Here is a 17,283-nt window from a genome sequence, read left to right as displayed (position 1 = left end):
TAAATCATTTTGACTGAAGTTAAAATTTTTGAATTTGTCTGGAATTTTTCCTGTTTTGCTTCTGTACTTTCACAATTTGAACTCATCGGGCCGCTGTTGCCCAATATGTTGCAGTTAGGATGTGCTCTTGTAACAGATTTTCACAGTCTACATCCTGGCGTAGTACTGATGCACAGCCACTTTAGCTGAGTGCCCGCTTCGGTGTGGTGATCATACTATAGTCTCCTCTGACATATCAAACTGGAACCCTTATTTTTTATGCTGTGGATTAAAAAATACTTTTTTTATTTAATCTGCAAGATTTACGCAACGGAATATTACTTTTAAAACGGAATAGAACACGATGGCTGCTGCGACAGAGGTATCAGATAGAACAATGAAACGGCAAGTACTGTTGTTATTCTCCATCATCTGCCTCGATTCCGTGATTGGGCAAGTCAGCTACTCTATTCCAGAGGAAATGGCAAAAGGCTCTTTGGTCGGCAACATAGCTCAAGATTTGGGATTAGACGTCAAAAGGCTTCAATCTGGTAAAGCACGTATTTATACGGGGGACAGTATTCAGTACATTGAGCTGAATAGAGTAAGAGGAGTCCTCGTTATTAAAGAAAAAATAGACCGCGAAGGCCTCTGCAGACAGACAACGCCTTGTGCTTTGCATTTTCAAATAACGTTAGAGAACCCATTAGAAATGTTCCCAGTTACTGTGGAAATTGCGGATATTAATGACAATGCTCCGATGTTCCAAAAGGAGGAGAGGAGGTTTGAAATCAGCGAATCTGCAGTCATCGGCTCTAAATTTATGCTAGAGAAAGCAATGGACCCCGATATCGGACTGAATGGTCTTCAGAGGTACACCCTGAAGCCGAGTGACAATTTTGTGCTCAAACTGCACTCTCAATCTGATGGGAGCAAAAAGGTTGAAATGATTTTACAAAAGCCATTGGACCGAGAGAAACATGAACACATATCTTTAGTATTAACAGCAGAAGATGGAGGAGAACCACAGATGACTGGAACAATGCAGATTCATGTTACTGTACTGGATGCGAACGACAATGCCCCTGTTTTTAGTAAACCCGTTTACAAAGCAAGCATTGCAGAAAACTCCGTTATAGGAACACTGGTTACAAAGGTTAGTGCTTCTGATGCAGACAAAGACTCAAATGGAGAAGTGACCTACGTCATCGGGAATAGCATGGACGGTGTTTCAAAGTTATTTCACATAAATAGTGAAGGGGACTTGATACTTGATGATCCAGTTGATTATGAAAAAGAAAAAAACTATCACATTGATATTGAGGCGATAGATAAAGGGGGACTTTCGGATTCTAGTAAGATAATTATCGACATAACTGACGTAAATGATAACAGCCCTGTAGTAAATATGATCTCGACATCAGGTTCAGTACCAGAGGATTCAGCACTCAAAACGGTAATAGCATTAATGAGTGTAAGTGATCCTGATTCTGACACCAATGGAAAAGTTCAGTGTGTGATAAATGAATATATCCCATTTGAAATCAAATTTACGACCAACAATTTTTATAGCTTAGTTACAGACAGTGATTTAGACAGAGAGGTAGCCTCTGAGTATAACATAACAGTGACGTGTTCTGATGAGGGAGTGCCCTCCCTCTCCAGCAGCGTCACTCTCACCTTACAGATCTCTGATGTAAATGACAACGCACCAGTCTTTGAGAGGAGCTCATATGAGGCCTACATTGTAGAAAACAACACACCAGGCCTCTCTATATTCACAGTGAAAGCCAGAGACGCTGACTGGAACCAGAATGCCCGTGTTTCTTACATCCTGGAGGACTCCTCTTTTAACGGAGTACCAGTCTCCTCATATGTTTCCGTCAGTGCTGATAGTGGAGTCATCCATGCAGTGCGCTCTTTTGACTACGAGCAGATCAAAAACTTCCAGTTCCGCGTCAAAGCGCAGGATGGAGGCTCCCCTCCACTCAGCAGCAACGTGACAGTCAAAATAGTGATTCAGGACCAGAACGACAACCCCCCTCAGGTCCTGTACCCAGTCCAGACTGGTGGATCAGTGGTGGCTGAGATGGTGCCTCGTGCAGCAGATGTGGGCTACCTGGTGACTAAAGTGGTGGCTGTTGATGTGGACTCTGGACAGAATGCCTGGCTCTCGTATAAACTGCAGAAAGCCACAGACAGGGCGCTGTTTGAAGTGGGCTTACAGAATGGAGAAATCAGAACTATCCGTCAAGTGAATGATAAAGATGCTGTGAAACAAAGACTGACTGTTATAGTGGAGGACAACGGGCAGCCGTCTCGTTCAGCTGCAGTCATTGTTAACGTGGCGGTGGCGGACAGCTTCCCTGAAGTGCTGTCTGAGTTCACTGACTTTACACACGACAAGGAGTACAATGACAACCTGACTTTTTACTTAGTGCTGGCTTTGGCTGTAGTGTCCTTCCTCTTCATCACGTGTGTAGTGGTTATTATATCAGTGAAAATCTACAGATGGAGACAGTCTCGCACCATGTTTCACTCCAACCTCCCTGTGATTCCATATTATCCACCACGTTACTCAGACACTTTGGGCACAGGGACTCTCCAGCACGTGTACAATTACGAGGTGTGCAGGACGACTGACTCCAGAAAGAGTGACTGTAAGTTCGGCAGAGCTGGTAGTCAGAACGTGTTGATAATGGACCCCAGTTCTACAGGGACCATGCAGAGGATACAGAGTGAGAAGAGCATCCTGGATGAACCAGACTCTCCTCTAGAGGTTTGAGTATTTCATTTATAAAAAAATAAATCTAAACACATCTTTTTTCAAAACATTGTATTACTATGGCCTTGCTATTCGGGCCATTTCAGTACCTTGGACAGCGATGTAAAGCAATCTCTCCTTGTCTTTTTTTATTTATTCACTGGCCTCCTTACTTTACAATGCAGATGATTACCATTTCCATGTGTCAAACTTTATTATAAGTCATTTTGGAAGACTAACGAGCTCTTTAGCAATCTGTTTCTGTATTTGGTACTTTAGTTCTTTGTGTTGTGGCTTGAACAGCAAACTTAGGTTTTAACAGATTAACACTATATCCTTTTTAACTCATGTAGTTTCATGTTGTGAACTCTGTGGGCCGCTGTCTACCAGCGTCTTAGCGTTTCATTTTATATTTATATACTCAGACATCCCCTCTCCTCCAACAAGGGAAATCTACGAATCATAGCTCAGTCGATCATGAGTGAACAGCATGTACGGCATATCAATTGGGAATATTTTCATCGTCAGTTTTTGACTAAACCGAACGGACTGTGCATTTGATTGCAATTAAAAACGCCTATACGGAAAGAAGGGAAAAACACGTAACCATTTGTTCCACGGGTGAGCCTGACAGAACAATGAGACGGCAAGTACTGTTGTTTTTCTCGGTCCTCTGTCTGAGTTCGGTGCTCGGTCAGGTCAGCTACTCTATTCCTGAAGAAATGGCAAAAGGATCTTTGGTCGGTAACATAGCTCAGGATTTGGGCGTAGACGTCAGACGGCTGCAAGCGGGTAAAGCTCGGATCCACACAGGAGACAGCGCAGAATATATCCAGTTCAACAAGGAAAATGGGCTCCTCATTATCAGTCGGAGAATAGATCGGGAAGCTCTCTGTGGTCAGACGACGCCTTGCGCTTTGCATTTTCAGATTGCCTTAGAAAACCCGATTGAAATATTCCCGATTACCATTGAGATCACTGACATTAATGACAATGCCCCTGTGTTCGAAAACAAGGAAAGGAGGTTTGAAATTAGCGAGTCCGCGTTTATCGGCTCAAAATTCGTACTCGAGAAAGCAATAGACGCTGATATAGGACTGAATGGTCTTCAGAGCTATACGCTAAAGCCCAACGATCATTTTGTTCTTAAATTACACAGTCAGTCTGATGGTGGTAAAAAGGTCGAAATGATTTTACAGAAGCCTTTGGACAGAGAGAGACAGGAGTTTGCGTCATTGTTGTTAACAGCTGTAGATGGCGGAGACCCGCAGAGGTCTGGGACTATGCAAATTCATATTACTGTCTTAGATGTAAATGATAACGCTCCTCTTTTTACGCAAAACGTGTACAAAGCAAGTGTAAAAGAAAACTCGCCTACAGGAACACTCATAACAAAAATCAGTGCCACCGATGCAGACAAAGGCTCAAACGGAGAGGTGAGCTACGTAATTGTAAATAGCATGAGGAGCATTTCAGAACTATTTCATATTACAGAGGAGGGCGAGCTCACGTTAAAAGGTCCTATTGATTATGAAAAGGCCAAAAAGTACGAGATTGATATAGAGGCAGTTGACCGAGGGGGTTTATCTGAATCTAGCAAAGTGATCATCGATGTTGGCGACATTAATGACAACACGCCCGTCATAAATATGATCTCCTCATCAAATTCAATAGGAGAAGATTCACGATCAAGTACAGTGGTAGCTGTAATGAGTGTATATGATCCCGACTCTGAAGAAAACGGGAAGGTCCGGTGTGTTATTGGTAAAACCATACCATTTAAAATATCCCCCTCATCCAGTAATTTCTATAGCATCTTGACAGACAGTGATTTAGACAGAGAGATCGCCTCTGAGTATAACATCACAGTGACGTGTTCTGATGAGGGAGTGCCCTCTCTCTCCAGCAGCGTCACTCTCACCTTACAGATCTCTGATGTGAATGACAACGCGCCTGTCTTTGAGAGGAGCTCATATGAGGCCTACATTGTAGAAAACAACACACCAGGCCTCTCTATATTCACAGTGAAAGCAAAAGACGATGATTGGAACCAGAATGCCCGTGTTTCTTACATCCTGGAGGACTTCTCTATTAACGGAGTGCCAGTCTCCTCATATGTTTCCGTCAGTGCTGATAGTGGAGTCATCCATGCAGTGCGCTCTTTTGACTACGAGCAGATCAAAGACTTCCAGTTCCGCGTCAAAGCGCAGGATGGAGGCTCCCCTCCAATCAGTAGCAACGTGACAGTCAAAATAGTGATCCAGGACCAGAACGACAACCCCCCTCAGGTCCTGTACCCAGTCCAGACTGGTGGATCAGTGGTGGCTGAGATGGTGCCTCGTGCAGCAGATGTGGGCTACCTGGTGACTAAAGTGGTGGCTGTTGATGTGGACTCTGGACAGAATGCCTGGCTCTCGTATAAACTGCAGAAAGCCATAGACAGGGCGCTGTTTGAAGTGGGCTTACAGAATGGAGAAATCAGAACTATCCGTCAAGTGAATGATAAAGATGCTGTGAAACAAAGACTGACTGTTATAGTGGAGGACAACGGGCAGCCGTCTCGTTCAGCTGCAGTCATTGTTAACGTGGCGGTGGCGGACAGCTTCCCTGAAGTGCTGTCTGAGTTCACTGACTTTACACACGACAAGGAGTACAATGACAACCTGACTTTTTACTTAGTGCTGGCTTTGGCTGTAGTGTCCTTCCTCTTCATCACGTGTGTAGTGGTTATTATATCAGTGAAAATCTACAGATGGAGACAGTCTCGCACCATGTTTCACTCCAACCTCCCTGTGATTCCATATTATCCACCACGTTACTCAGACACTTTGGGCACAGGGACTCTCCAGCACGTGTACAATTACGAGGTGTGCAGGACGACTGACTCCAGAAAGAGTGACTGTAAGTTCGGCAGAGCTGGTAGTCAGAACGTGCTGATAATGGACCCCAGTTCTACAGGGACCATGCAGCGGATACAGAGTGAGAAGAGCATCCTGGATGAACCAGACTCTCCTCTAGAGGTTAGACTTCTGTCCCTGATTTAATATTAATCTTTAGCAAACTTTGTAACAAAATGGGTTATCATTGGGTACATTCGTTTGGTCTTTTATTTTTCAGTACTTGGGAGAGCTACATGAAGCAACATTCACATTCATCCTAATCAGTCTGACGAATTTAAAATACCCAATGTTTGTCATCATACCTTGAATCTTTTGCAGATCTTGTGAAATATTATCTGCACATTTATATCGTTTGATATTTCAGAAACGTTTTACCACATGTTTTTTTTTTTTTTTTTTTTTTTTTTTTTTATGTTACAATGTATTTCAAACCATTTAAAGTTATTTAATTTACTCTTTACCTCTCCCCAATCTGATCAGTTTTTGTTCCTGCAGTTTTGCTTTGTGAACTCAATGGGCCGCTGTTGCCTCGTCTTTTGCAGTTGTAGCATATTTACAGCAGCACCGCCTCTTCATTTGGTTTTGTTAGAGTAAGGGTAGGCGCATATTGCATTGTCTTCGGTTGTAGAGCGGAAACACTGGAAGGCACAACTATCGTTCTTTTCCTTCACATCCAAGGACTACTTTTATTTATTTTTGGATTGAATGCTTGACCATCTTTTTGAAGTATTTGTACGGGGTTTACCGGGTCTTCTTGCCTTGGTAATATCAAACAATGAGACGGCAAGTACTGATGTTCATTTCGATCCTTTCCCTTAGCTCTGTCTCCGGGCAGGTCAGCTACTCTATCCCGGAGGAAATGGCGAGAGGCTCTATGGTTGGAAATATAGCACAGGATTTAGGTTTAGACGTTAAACGACTAAGGCAGGGTAACGCTCGTGTTTATTCTGGTGACAGCAGTGAATACATCGAGCTGAACAGCGACAGAGGAGTCCTCCTTATTAAAGAGAGAATAGACAGAGAGGCGTTGTGCGGTGATACGACGCCGTGCGCCGTGCATTTTCAGATTGTGTTAGAAAATCCTATGGAATTTTACAGTGTCACTGTTGAAATCGCAGATGTTAACGATAATGCACCAACATTTGAAAAAAATGAAATCAAATTCATAATAAGTGAGTCAGCCGTTGTTGGGGCGAAATTTGATTTAGAAAGAGCTGTGGATTTGGACGTAGGTATAAATAGTCTCCAAAGTTATGTGCTAAAGCCAAGTGATAATTTTGTACTTAAACTGCACAACCAAGCTGATGGAACAAAGAATGTGGAAATGGTCCTCCAAAAACCTCTAGATAGAGAGAAGAATGAGTTAATTTCTTTAGCGTTGACTGCTGTAGATGGGGGCGAGCCTCAGATGTCAGGAACAATGCAGATTCTCATCACAGTGTTAGATGTAAACGACAATGCACCTGTTTTTACCCAGCCGGTATACAAAGGAACCGTTGCTGAAAACGCTGCAAAAGGCATGATCGTGACAACAGTAAGTGCATCAGATGCTGATCATGGTCTAAATGGAAAGATAATGTATTCAATCACAAACACTCTAGATGACGTCAGACACATGTTTGAAGTAAATGAGGAAAATGGTGAGGTAAAAGTGATTGGACGCCTGGACTATGAAAAGAAAAGACATTTCCAGATTAATGTAAGGGCGAGAGATAATGGGGGGTTATCGGATACCTGTAAAGTGATCGTAGATGTTGTTGATGTAAATGACAATGAACCAACGATTAAAATAATGTCTAAATCAGCTATTATTTCAGAAAGTGCAAATCCTAACACAGTTGTTACGATGATAAATATTCAAGACCCAGACTCAGGCGAAAATGGTAGAGTTAAGTGTTTTATAAATGAGAACATCCCTTTCCAACTGAAATCTACATCAAATAATTTTTATAGTTTAGTGACAGACAGTGATTTAGACAGAGAGATCGCCTCTGAGTACAATATCACAGTGACGTGTTCTGATGAGGGAGTGCCCTCTCTCTCCAGCAGCGTCACTCTCACATTACAGATCTCTGATGTGAATGACAACGCGCCTGTCTTTGAGAGGAGCTCATATGAGGCCTACATTGTAGAAAACAACACACCAGGCCTCTCTATATTCACAGTGAAAGCCAGAGACGCTGACTGGAATCAGAATGCCCGTGTTTCTTACATCCTGGAGGACTCCTCTGTTAACGGAGTACCAGTCTCCTCATATGTGTCCGTCAGTGCTGATAGTGGAGTCATCCATGCAGTGCGATCTTTTGACTACGAGCAGATCAAAGACTTCCACTTTCGAGTCAAAGCGCAGGATGGAGGCTCCCCTCCACTCAGCAGCAACGTGACAGTCAAAATAGTGATCCAGGACCAGAACGACAACCCCCCTCAGGTCCTGTACCCAGTCCAGACTGGTGGATCAGTGGTGGCTGAGATGGTGCCTCGTGCAGCAGATGTGGGCTACCTGGTGACTAAAGTGGTGGCTGTTGATGTGGACTCTGGACAGAATGCCTGGCTCTCGTATAAACTGCAGAAAGCCACAGACAGGGCGCTGTTTGAAGTGGGCTTACAGAATGGAGAAATCAGAACTATCCGTCAAGTGAATGATAAAGATGCTGTGAAACAAAGACTGACTGTTATAGTGGAGGACAACGGGCAGCCGTCTCGTTCAGCTGCAGTCATTGTTAACGTGGCGGTGGCGGACAGCTTCCCTGAAGTGCTGTCTGAGTTCACTGACTTTACACACGACAAGGAGTACAATGACAACCTGACTTTTTACTTAGTGCTGGCTTTGGCTGTAGTGTCCTTCCTCTTCATCACGTGTGTGGTGGTTATTATATCAGTAAAAATCTACAGATGGAGACAGTCTCGCACCCTGTATCACTCCAACCTCCCTGTGATTCCATATTATCCACCACGTTACTCAGACACTTTGGGCACAGGGACTCTCCAGCACGTGTACAATTACGAGGTGTGCAGGACGACTGACTCCAGAAAGAGTGACTGTAAGTTCGGCAGAGCTGGTAGTCAGAACGTGTTGATAATGGACCCCAGTTCTACAGGGACCATGCAGAGGATACAGAGTGAGAAGAGCATCCTGGATGAACCAGACTCTCCTGTAGAGGTTAGACTTCACTACCTTTCTGTTCTTAGCGTAAACCACACACTGCATACAGTTCTGGGGATTTTCAGCACCTTGGAGAGCGTCTTTCCAACAATGTCATTTTTTTCTGGTAACATTCCCAATTCTCTTGAATTGGACATTGTTTTTAGCAAACATTTTATGATTCATACATTTGTACCCCATGATTCCTATTTTTAAGATTAATGTCAAATGGTAAATGGACTTGAGCTTGTATGGCGCTTTTCTAGTCTTATGACTACTCGATACGCTTTTACACGCAAATGCTTGTAATATCAAATGTTCAAACAAGAGCCGTCTTAGTTTCCTTTTTATTTTGCTCATTTGTTTTGTCCAGACAAGCCAATGTGAAATTCATATCTGGCATGCAATTTTACTTCATGAACTCACAGTGCCGCTGTTGGCCAGTCTGTAATAGATTTACCGCAGACGTTTTGTACCTCCTACTATCTTATTTATAAGGAGAGAACGCGACTGAAGCGAGACACACTGGATCTTATCGGAGAAACAGAACCACATATTCTAATCGAAATTCGGAATATGATTTAAACGGCCTGTAAGGACGACATCGGTAGACAACGCTTCCAAGAACAGACACCGTTCAAACTGGAGTAACGTACTAGAGAACAATGGCAGAGCGAGTACTGTTGTTTTTCTCTGTCCTCTCTGCCAGCTCGGTACTTGGGCAGGTCAGCTACTCGATTCCTGAGGAAATGCCAAAAGGTTCTCTGGTAGGAAACATGGCACAGGATTTTGGCTTAAATGTAAAAAGACTGAGATCGGGTAAGGCTCGCATTTTTACTCGAGAGAGTGACGGATATATTGAGCTGAACAACGACAGAGGAGTTCTCCTCATCAGAGAAAAGATAGACAGAGAGGCACTGTGTGGACAAACGACGCCGTGCGCTTTGCATTTTCAGATTATATTAGAGAATCCGATGGAATTTTACAGTGTTACTATCGAAATCACAGATGTTAATGATAACTCTCCGTCATTTCAAAAGAACGAAGTTAAATTTAAAATTAGTGAATCCGCTGTTAGTGGTGCTAAATTCATATTAGAGCGAGCAATTGATCCTGATGTAGGATCAAACGGCTTGCAAACATATAAACTCGAACCGACTGACAATTTTGTTGTAAAATTGCATGATCAAGCAGATGGGACGAAGAACGTCGAAATGGTGCTAGAGAAACCTTTAGACAGGGAAAAAAAAGAACAGCTTTCTCTGGTCCTGACGGCGGTGGACGGGGGAGAGCCGCAGATGACAGGAACAATGCAGATTCTGATCACCGTTTTAGACGTTAATGATAATGCTCCTGTCTTTACACAGCCTATTTATAAAGCCTCTATACAGGAAAACGCCCCTGTTGGTACAACTGTCGTGACTGTTACTGCTACAGATGCAGACCACGGATCTAATGGTCGAATAACTTACTCTATTTCAAATATTGTAGATCATACCCGTGGGATATTTGAAGTCAGTGACGAAAGTGGTGAAATTCGGCTTGTAGGAAATGTAGACTATGAAAAAGCTAGAACCTTTCAAATAGATATTAGAGCAAGTGATGATGGAGGACTGGTTGACTCGTGTAAAGTGATGATTGACGTAATTGACATGAATGACAATAAGCCTGATATTAAAATAATGTCTAAATCAAACATTATATCAGAAGATGCCAATCCTGGTACTGTTGTAACAATGATTAATATTAAGGACGCAGACTCTGGTGAAAATGGCATAGTCCAATGTAGTATAAATGCTAACATTCCTTTTGTGATGAAAGCTACAAACAATGATTTCTATAGTTTAGTGACAGATAGTCACATAGACAGAGAGGTAGCCTCTGAGTACAATATCACAGTGACGTGTTCTGATGAGGGAGTGCCCTCTCTCTCCAGCAGCGTCACTCTCACCTTACAGATCTCTGACGTGAATGACAACGCGCCTGTCTTTGAGAGGAGCTCATATGAGGCCTACATTGTAGAAAACAACACACCAGGCCTCTCTATATTCACAGTGAAAGCAAAAGACGCTGATTGGAACCAGAATGCCCGTGTTTCTTACATCCTGGAGGACTTCTCTATTAACGGAGTGCCAGTCTCCTCATACGTTTCCGTCAGTGCTGATAGTGGAGTCATCCATGCAGTGCGATCTTTTGACTACGAGCAGATCAAAGACTTCCACTTCCGCGTCAGAGCGCAGGATGGAGGCTCCCCTCCACTCAGCAGCAATGTGACAGTGAAAATGGTGATCCAGGACCAGAACGACAACCCCCCTCAGGTCCTGTACCCAGTCCAGACTGGTGGATCAGTGGTGGCTGAGATGGTGCCTCGTGCAGCCGATGTGGGCTACCTGGTGACTAAAGTGGTGGCTGTTGATGTGGACTCTGGACAGAATGCCTGGCTCTCGTATAAACTGCAGAAAGCCACAGACAGGGCGCTGTTTGAAGTGGGCTTACAGAATGGAGAAATCAGAACTATCCGTCAAGTGAATGATAAAGATGCTGTGAAACAAAGACTGACTGTTATAGTGGAGGACAACGGGCAGCCGTCTCGTTCAGCTGCAGTCATTGTTAACGTGGCGGTGGCGGACAGCTTCCCTGAAGTGCTGTCTGAGTTCACTGACTTTACACACGACAAGGAGTACAATGACAACCTGACTTTTTACTTAGTGCTGGCTTTGGCTGTAGTGTCCTTCCTCTTCATCACGTGTGTAGTGGTTATTATATCAGTGAAAATCTACAGATGGAGACAGTCTCGCACCATGTATCACTCCAACCTCCCTGTGATTCCATATTATCCTCCACGTTACTCAGACACTTTGGGCACAGGGACTCTCCAGCACGTGTACAATTACGAGGTGTGCAGGACGACTGACTCCAGAAAGAGTGACTGTAAGTTCGGCAGAGCTGGTAGTCAGAACGTGTTGATAATGGACCCCAGTTCTACAGGGACCATGCAGCGGATACAGAGTGAGAAGAGCATCCTGGATGAACCAGACTCTCCTCTAGAGGTTAGGAATTCCTGTAGATGCACAACCATAATATATTTTTTGAAATTATTGTCCAGTACCATGGACAGAGACACTATCTCTCTCTTAATATATCTTGCTTTCTGTCTGTCTGTTTTCTACCCATCTTTTTTAACATGATCTCAATCCGTACAGCTATTTCTGCAGTTTCTCTTTACGCCCCTTAGTGCCGCTGTTGGTTAGTCTGTGTAAAAAGGCACCTTTCCTGAGCAAATTCCTCCCTCCTTAGTCTGATGCGTTATTTGGGCTCCATTTTAATCGGAAATTGTCGCCTGACAAAGCGAGGCACACAACAATCTGCAATTAGATCGTGATCAAACAGTTTTGCACCGTCCTTTTTTCTCAGATAGATTTTGCGAAGGCTCTAGTGATGTTGGGTATTCGTTTTTTTGGTCCTATTAAAAAATCTTTCTCATGGTGGCCGCTGCTTATCTGCATTTATGTCGCAGAAATCGCTCTCGGGCAGGTCCGTTATTCTATACCTGAGGAGATGACCACAGGCTCGGTTGTCGGGAATATTATCCAGGACCTGGGTTTGGATGTTACACGAGTGAAATCTGGGAGAGCAAGGATATTTACCGAGGACGGCAGTGAGTACATTGGTCTGAATGCAGAAAAGGGAACTCTGGTTGTGGCAAAGAGAATAGACAGAGAAGAATTGTGCAAGCAAGTGTCTCCATGCTCTCTCCATTTCCAAATTATCCTAGAAAATCCAATGGAGTTGCATCGAATTGATGTAGAGATTACAGATATTAATGATAACGCTCCGTTTTTTCCGAAAAAAGAATATAGTTTCCAGGTTAGCGAATCTGCTTCACAAGGGGCTCGCTATGCTCTTGAGAGCGCCAGAGATCCCGATGTAGCACATAACACCATTCAAACATACAAGCTCAACCCTGCGGATCATTTCAAGTTGAATATAGTTTCTCGGCCTGATGGAACAAAATATATTGAAATGGTTCTTCACACGTCTCTTGATAGAGAAAAACAAGAGGAGCATAAATTAACCCTGACAGCATTTGACGGTGGAAATCCTCAGAAATCGGGTTCTGTGAAAATAAGTGTCTTTGTTTTGGATGCAAATGACAATTCCCCGATATTCACCCAGTCTGTTTACAGAGTACCAGTTCCTGAAAACGCGTCCAAGGGCACTGTCATATTAACAGTCAGTGCCACTGATAATGATAAGGGAGCAAACGAGGAGGTTGTGTATTCGTTCTCCCAGCATACAGACAGTGCATCCTCCCTGTTTAATATGGACCCTCATACCGGGGAAATGAGCGTAATTGGTCTGTTAGATTATGAAAAAGTAAAACATTATGAGATTGATATTGAAGCTACTGACAAAGGAGGTTTGACTGACACAAGCAAGGTGCTAATCGAGGTGACTGATCTTAATGATAATGCCCCTGTAATAAGCATTATTTCACTCTCCAATCCAATACCAGAGAATGCGGCTCCAGAAACTGTTATAGCAATGCTTAACATCAAAGACTTGGACTCTGGTAAAAATGGTGAAGTTAACTGTTTTATTAGCCCACATTTACCTTTCAAGATCAAGTCCTCGTCGACCAATTTTTATAGCCTGATTTCAGACGATGTTTTGGACCGTGAAACGATCCCAGAATATAATATAACAATAACGGCAAAGGATGAGGGTTCCCCTTCTTATTCTACAAACAAGACTATTAATTTAAGAATATCGGACGTGAACGACCACGCCCCTATGTTCCCACAACATTTTATGACTGCTTATATAATTGAAAATAATTCACCTGGCATGTCAGTACTCTCTGTAAAAGCTAGTGATAGAGACTCGGGAAACAATGCCCGCATTTCCTACTTCCTTGATGATAGCCAACTAAATGGGATGTCAGCCTCAGCTTATTTTTCAGTGAATGCAGAGAGTGGGGAGATACTTGCTGTACGTTCCTTCGACTATGAGCAAACAAAAGAGTTCCAAATCCGCGTCAAAGCGCAGGATGGAGGCTCCCCTCCAATCAGTAGCAACGTGACAGTCAAAATAGTGATCCAGGACCAGAACGATAACCCCCCTCAGGTCCTGTACCCAGTCCAGACTGGTGGATCAGTGGTGGCTGAGATGGTGCCTCGTGCAGCAGATGTGGGCTACCTGGTGACTAAAGTGGTGGCTGTTGATGTGGACTCTGGACAGAATGCCTGGCTCTCGTATAAACTTCAGAAAGCCACAGACAGGGCGCTGTTTGAAGTGGGCTTACAGAATGGAGAAATCAGAACTATCCGCCAAGTGAATGATAAAGATGCTGTGAAACAAAGACTGACTGTTATAGTGGAGGACAACGGGCAGCCGTCTCGTTCAGCTGCAGTCATTGTTAACGTGGCGGTGGCGGACAGCTTCCCTGAAGTGCTGTCTGAGTTCACTGACTTTACACACGACAAGGAGTACAATGACAACCTGACTTTTTACTTAGTGCTGGCTTTGGCTGTAGTGTCCTTCCTCTTCATCACGTGTGTGGTGGTTATTGTATCAGTGAAAATCTACAGATGGAGACGCGAGCGCGTTTTCTACAAGTCCGGTGGAAATCTTCCTGTAATCCCGTATTACCCGCCCCTTTACGCAGACGTGGGAGGCACCGGTACGTTGAAGCCGGCATTCAGTTATGAGGTGTACGGAACTACCGACTCCCGGAAGAGTGATATTAAATGTTCCCGACCCTTCAGTCAAAGTACTCTGAGTGTTGACCACAGTGCTTCCAGGACAATGCCAAGGCATACAACTGAGTCAGAGAATATGCTCACAGAGGTGAGATCAGCCTCTCTCTTGCTTATATCGTAACATTTGTCACCTTGTTTTTTTTTTATTTGTTTGTGTTTTGTTTTTATTCAAGCACCCCAGCTCTGCAAATACACTTCTCAATCATCATATGAATACTTCTCATAAGATACAAACTAGAAGCTCTCACTGAAAGGTCTATTCAGTTCAGACTAAAACTAATCACTAAGTCAGTTGTTTCTATGTATTTGATCTGCAGCATTGTTGTCCTGTGGCTGGATCCAATGTCATTAAGTGTTTCCCAGATATCAACAACGGGACTGTTTTATGTGCTCCCCTCTCAGGCCCCTTACAAGCAAAGTGTCCCAACTCAGCCCAAAAGATAAACAAATAAGTACATTATATTTAACATTAAAACAAGCACTATTACAACAATATCATGTAGATCTGGTTATTCCACTTTGATGTCTTTTGCACTCAGCATTTAAAATGCATTTGTACGTTTTCTATATGTTTCCTGCACATACTCCATCGCTGTTGTTGACTCTAACTCTCGCTGAATTCCAGCCTGATTTGTATGATACATTATATGTGTCTACTTGTGTGTGGTTCTTCACATTTTTTGACAGATAACTGTTGTCGTTGCTTCATTTTTGTTCTTTGCCAACATGTACAGTAAATTAATGGTCATTGTTAAGCCATCATAGATGACTTTGTAATTTTGAGCTGTCCTACTAGGTTTGAGTATTTAGGATTGCCAGAGGTGATGTAGAGAGGCATCAGCTCTGAATGCAATGCAGGGAAGGAGACAAGGTGTTATAGAGCAAGATCAGATTGTCCTTTTGTGTTGCTCTGAGCTTATGAGGTTTGTGTAGTCTTTTTTCAGATTGGGCTAATGGTTTATTCACCATTTTGGTCTGTAATGTGTTTTTCTTGGCTACAGTATCTTCTATAAAGATGAATGTTTAGGTATGTTGTTGAATAGTAAGTGTTAATAGATGCAGAGGAGAGTTAGATTGGGAGGATGTTATATTAGACAGCTCCCCCATATTATGCTTGCTTTATGCCACCAAATCATGCAGTCTTATTTTGCTGATGTATTTAATATTTAATATTTTAATTATTAACCATATAGTGCTGGTAATTATATAAAACATATATCATGTCATACATATGATGTGTATGTATGAATATGTTTATGTAACTTCCCACGTTGGCACACTGTATATGTAAGACAACAATAACCTGGAAGATAAAGATTCTGGGCTTCATCTCTGTTTATGCGTATAGCTACAGATTTCTCCAGCTGAGAATCACACAGCCACACAGTGCACTACTTTTCTCAGTGACCTAGTTCCTTCATAACATGCTGCAGCCACAGGCATCAGGCTACATACACACGAAAAGGAAGCAGTGATGTCTAAAGCAACCAAAATACAATCAAGGAAGGTGACGCAAACTGCTAAATGAAACAACGAGTGAACCTTTTTTGTGCAAGTAAAGACATTGTGATGGAGAGGCAGAGGTAACAATCACTGCTGGCTGTGGGAAGATTGAGAACGAGGGCGATGAGCAGAGTGATGGAGAGGAAGAGAGAGGCAGCGGGGGAGGGGAAGAGGCACGTGGTAACCGGCACAGTCTCCACTACCCCTGTGCTGCATTTGTGTTAGTGATGCACGGCAGCCATTTTGATCCGCAGCCTTCTTTGTCTGCTGAGATACAGAGCTAAAAGAAGTATAAAACAGTTGTGTAAGGCTGCAATTAATGACTGCCCTTTAAAGTACACAGACAGCAAAAGATATTTGTTATAATTGCTAAGCAATGGAAAACTAGAGCTAACACGGGAGGGGGTTAGAGCTCTGCATCAGTTATATAACAAATGCCAAGGGATGGGAGAAATCAGGACAGAGGCTGAATGCATATGAATGGAAATATTTAGTGACAAAGGACAACTAACCTGGAAGAGGTTCAAATAGCTGTCCACAAAACTTCATAGACACTGCCCATAGGATTTACACTGTAACAGACTAGATTTGCTATTCATGTGAGTCTCCTACTGTGAATAGTTACATTATATTTAAATAACAATGATAGAAACATCATGTTGTATTTTATTTAAACATGACTGTGTAGTTGATTGAACACAAATAACCCTTTAACTTTGATGTTTCCTGTGGTAGGGTAAATTGTATATTTTAACATTTCAATCTTATTTGAAAGCTATAGAGATAAAACGCGTCTTAAAGCTTAAACTTCTACATTTGCATATGCGACAAATAAATGCTTCTATCATTTGGTCGTGATAGTCTGTCTGCAGTTATGTTTTCTCATCTTGGTGCAGTATCAGAGGAAGCATTAGATCACCTCCTTTGCCTCGTCTGGTTGCTCTGGGTGGTGTGTGTGTGTTTCAGCAATAAATTCTGTATGACCTTCTGTGTGTATGTGAAAACTGAGTTTTACAAACTACAAAGCTTGAACCCAGGGTTATTTGTGTTAGGCTCCACATCCACAGGAAGCAGTTTATGTCCATAATAAGTCCACATCTGTGCCTGCTTTACCTGTGTCATACCATTATGTCTCCTTTTCTCAGGTTTGTTATAGATGAAAGTTTTTACTGAGCACCATAAATTCTTTTGGTCACTTTCTCCATAGGGGTCAATGCTCACTAAAACGTTTTT

General features: G+C 42.9%; 1 protein-coding gene across 46 annotated transcripts in view; it reads left to right on the top strand.

Annotated features, from left to right (window-relative positions):
* The window catches only part of LOC109979913 (protocadherin gamma-A11-like), a 312,688-nt gene that overhangs the window by 244,619 nt on the left and 50,786 nt on the right, over nucleotides 1-17,283 (top strand). For 2 of the 46 annotated variants that reach the window (XM_065958650.1, XM_065958628.1), the window contains exon 1: nucleotides 201-2,758. The exons of 36 other annotated variants lie outside the window; for them this stretch is intronic. In XM_065958650.1, coding sequence (XP_065814722.1) covers nucleotides 344-2,758 — 2,415 coding nt within the window. In that variant the 5' untranslated portion in view covers nucleotides 201-343. Of the gene's footprint in view, nucleotides 1-200; nucleotides 2,759-3,370; nucleotides 5,764-6,403; nucleotides 8,804-9,308; nucleotides 11,836-12,127; nucleotides 14,636-17,283 lie in introns of those variants that run through there. 8 more of the 46 variants (XM_065958662.1, XM_065958641.1, XM_065958657.1 and 5 more) reach the window with 5 other exon arrangements.

This window comes from Labrus bergylta, chromosome 9, assembly GCF_963930695.1.
Source record: "Labrus bergylta chromosome 9, fLabBer1.1, whole genome shotgun sequence".
Lineage (NCBI taxonomy): Eukaryota > Metazoa > Chordata > Actinopteri > Labriformes > Labridae > Labrus > Labrus bergylta.
This window is presented reverse-complemented; position numbering and strand designations above follow the sequence as displayed.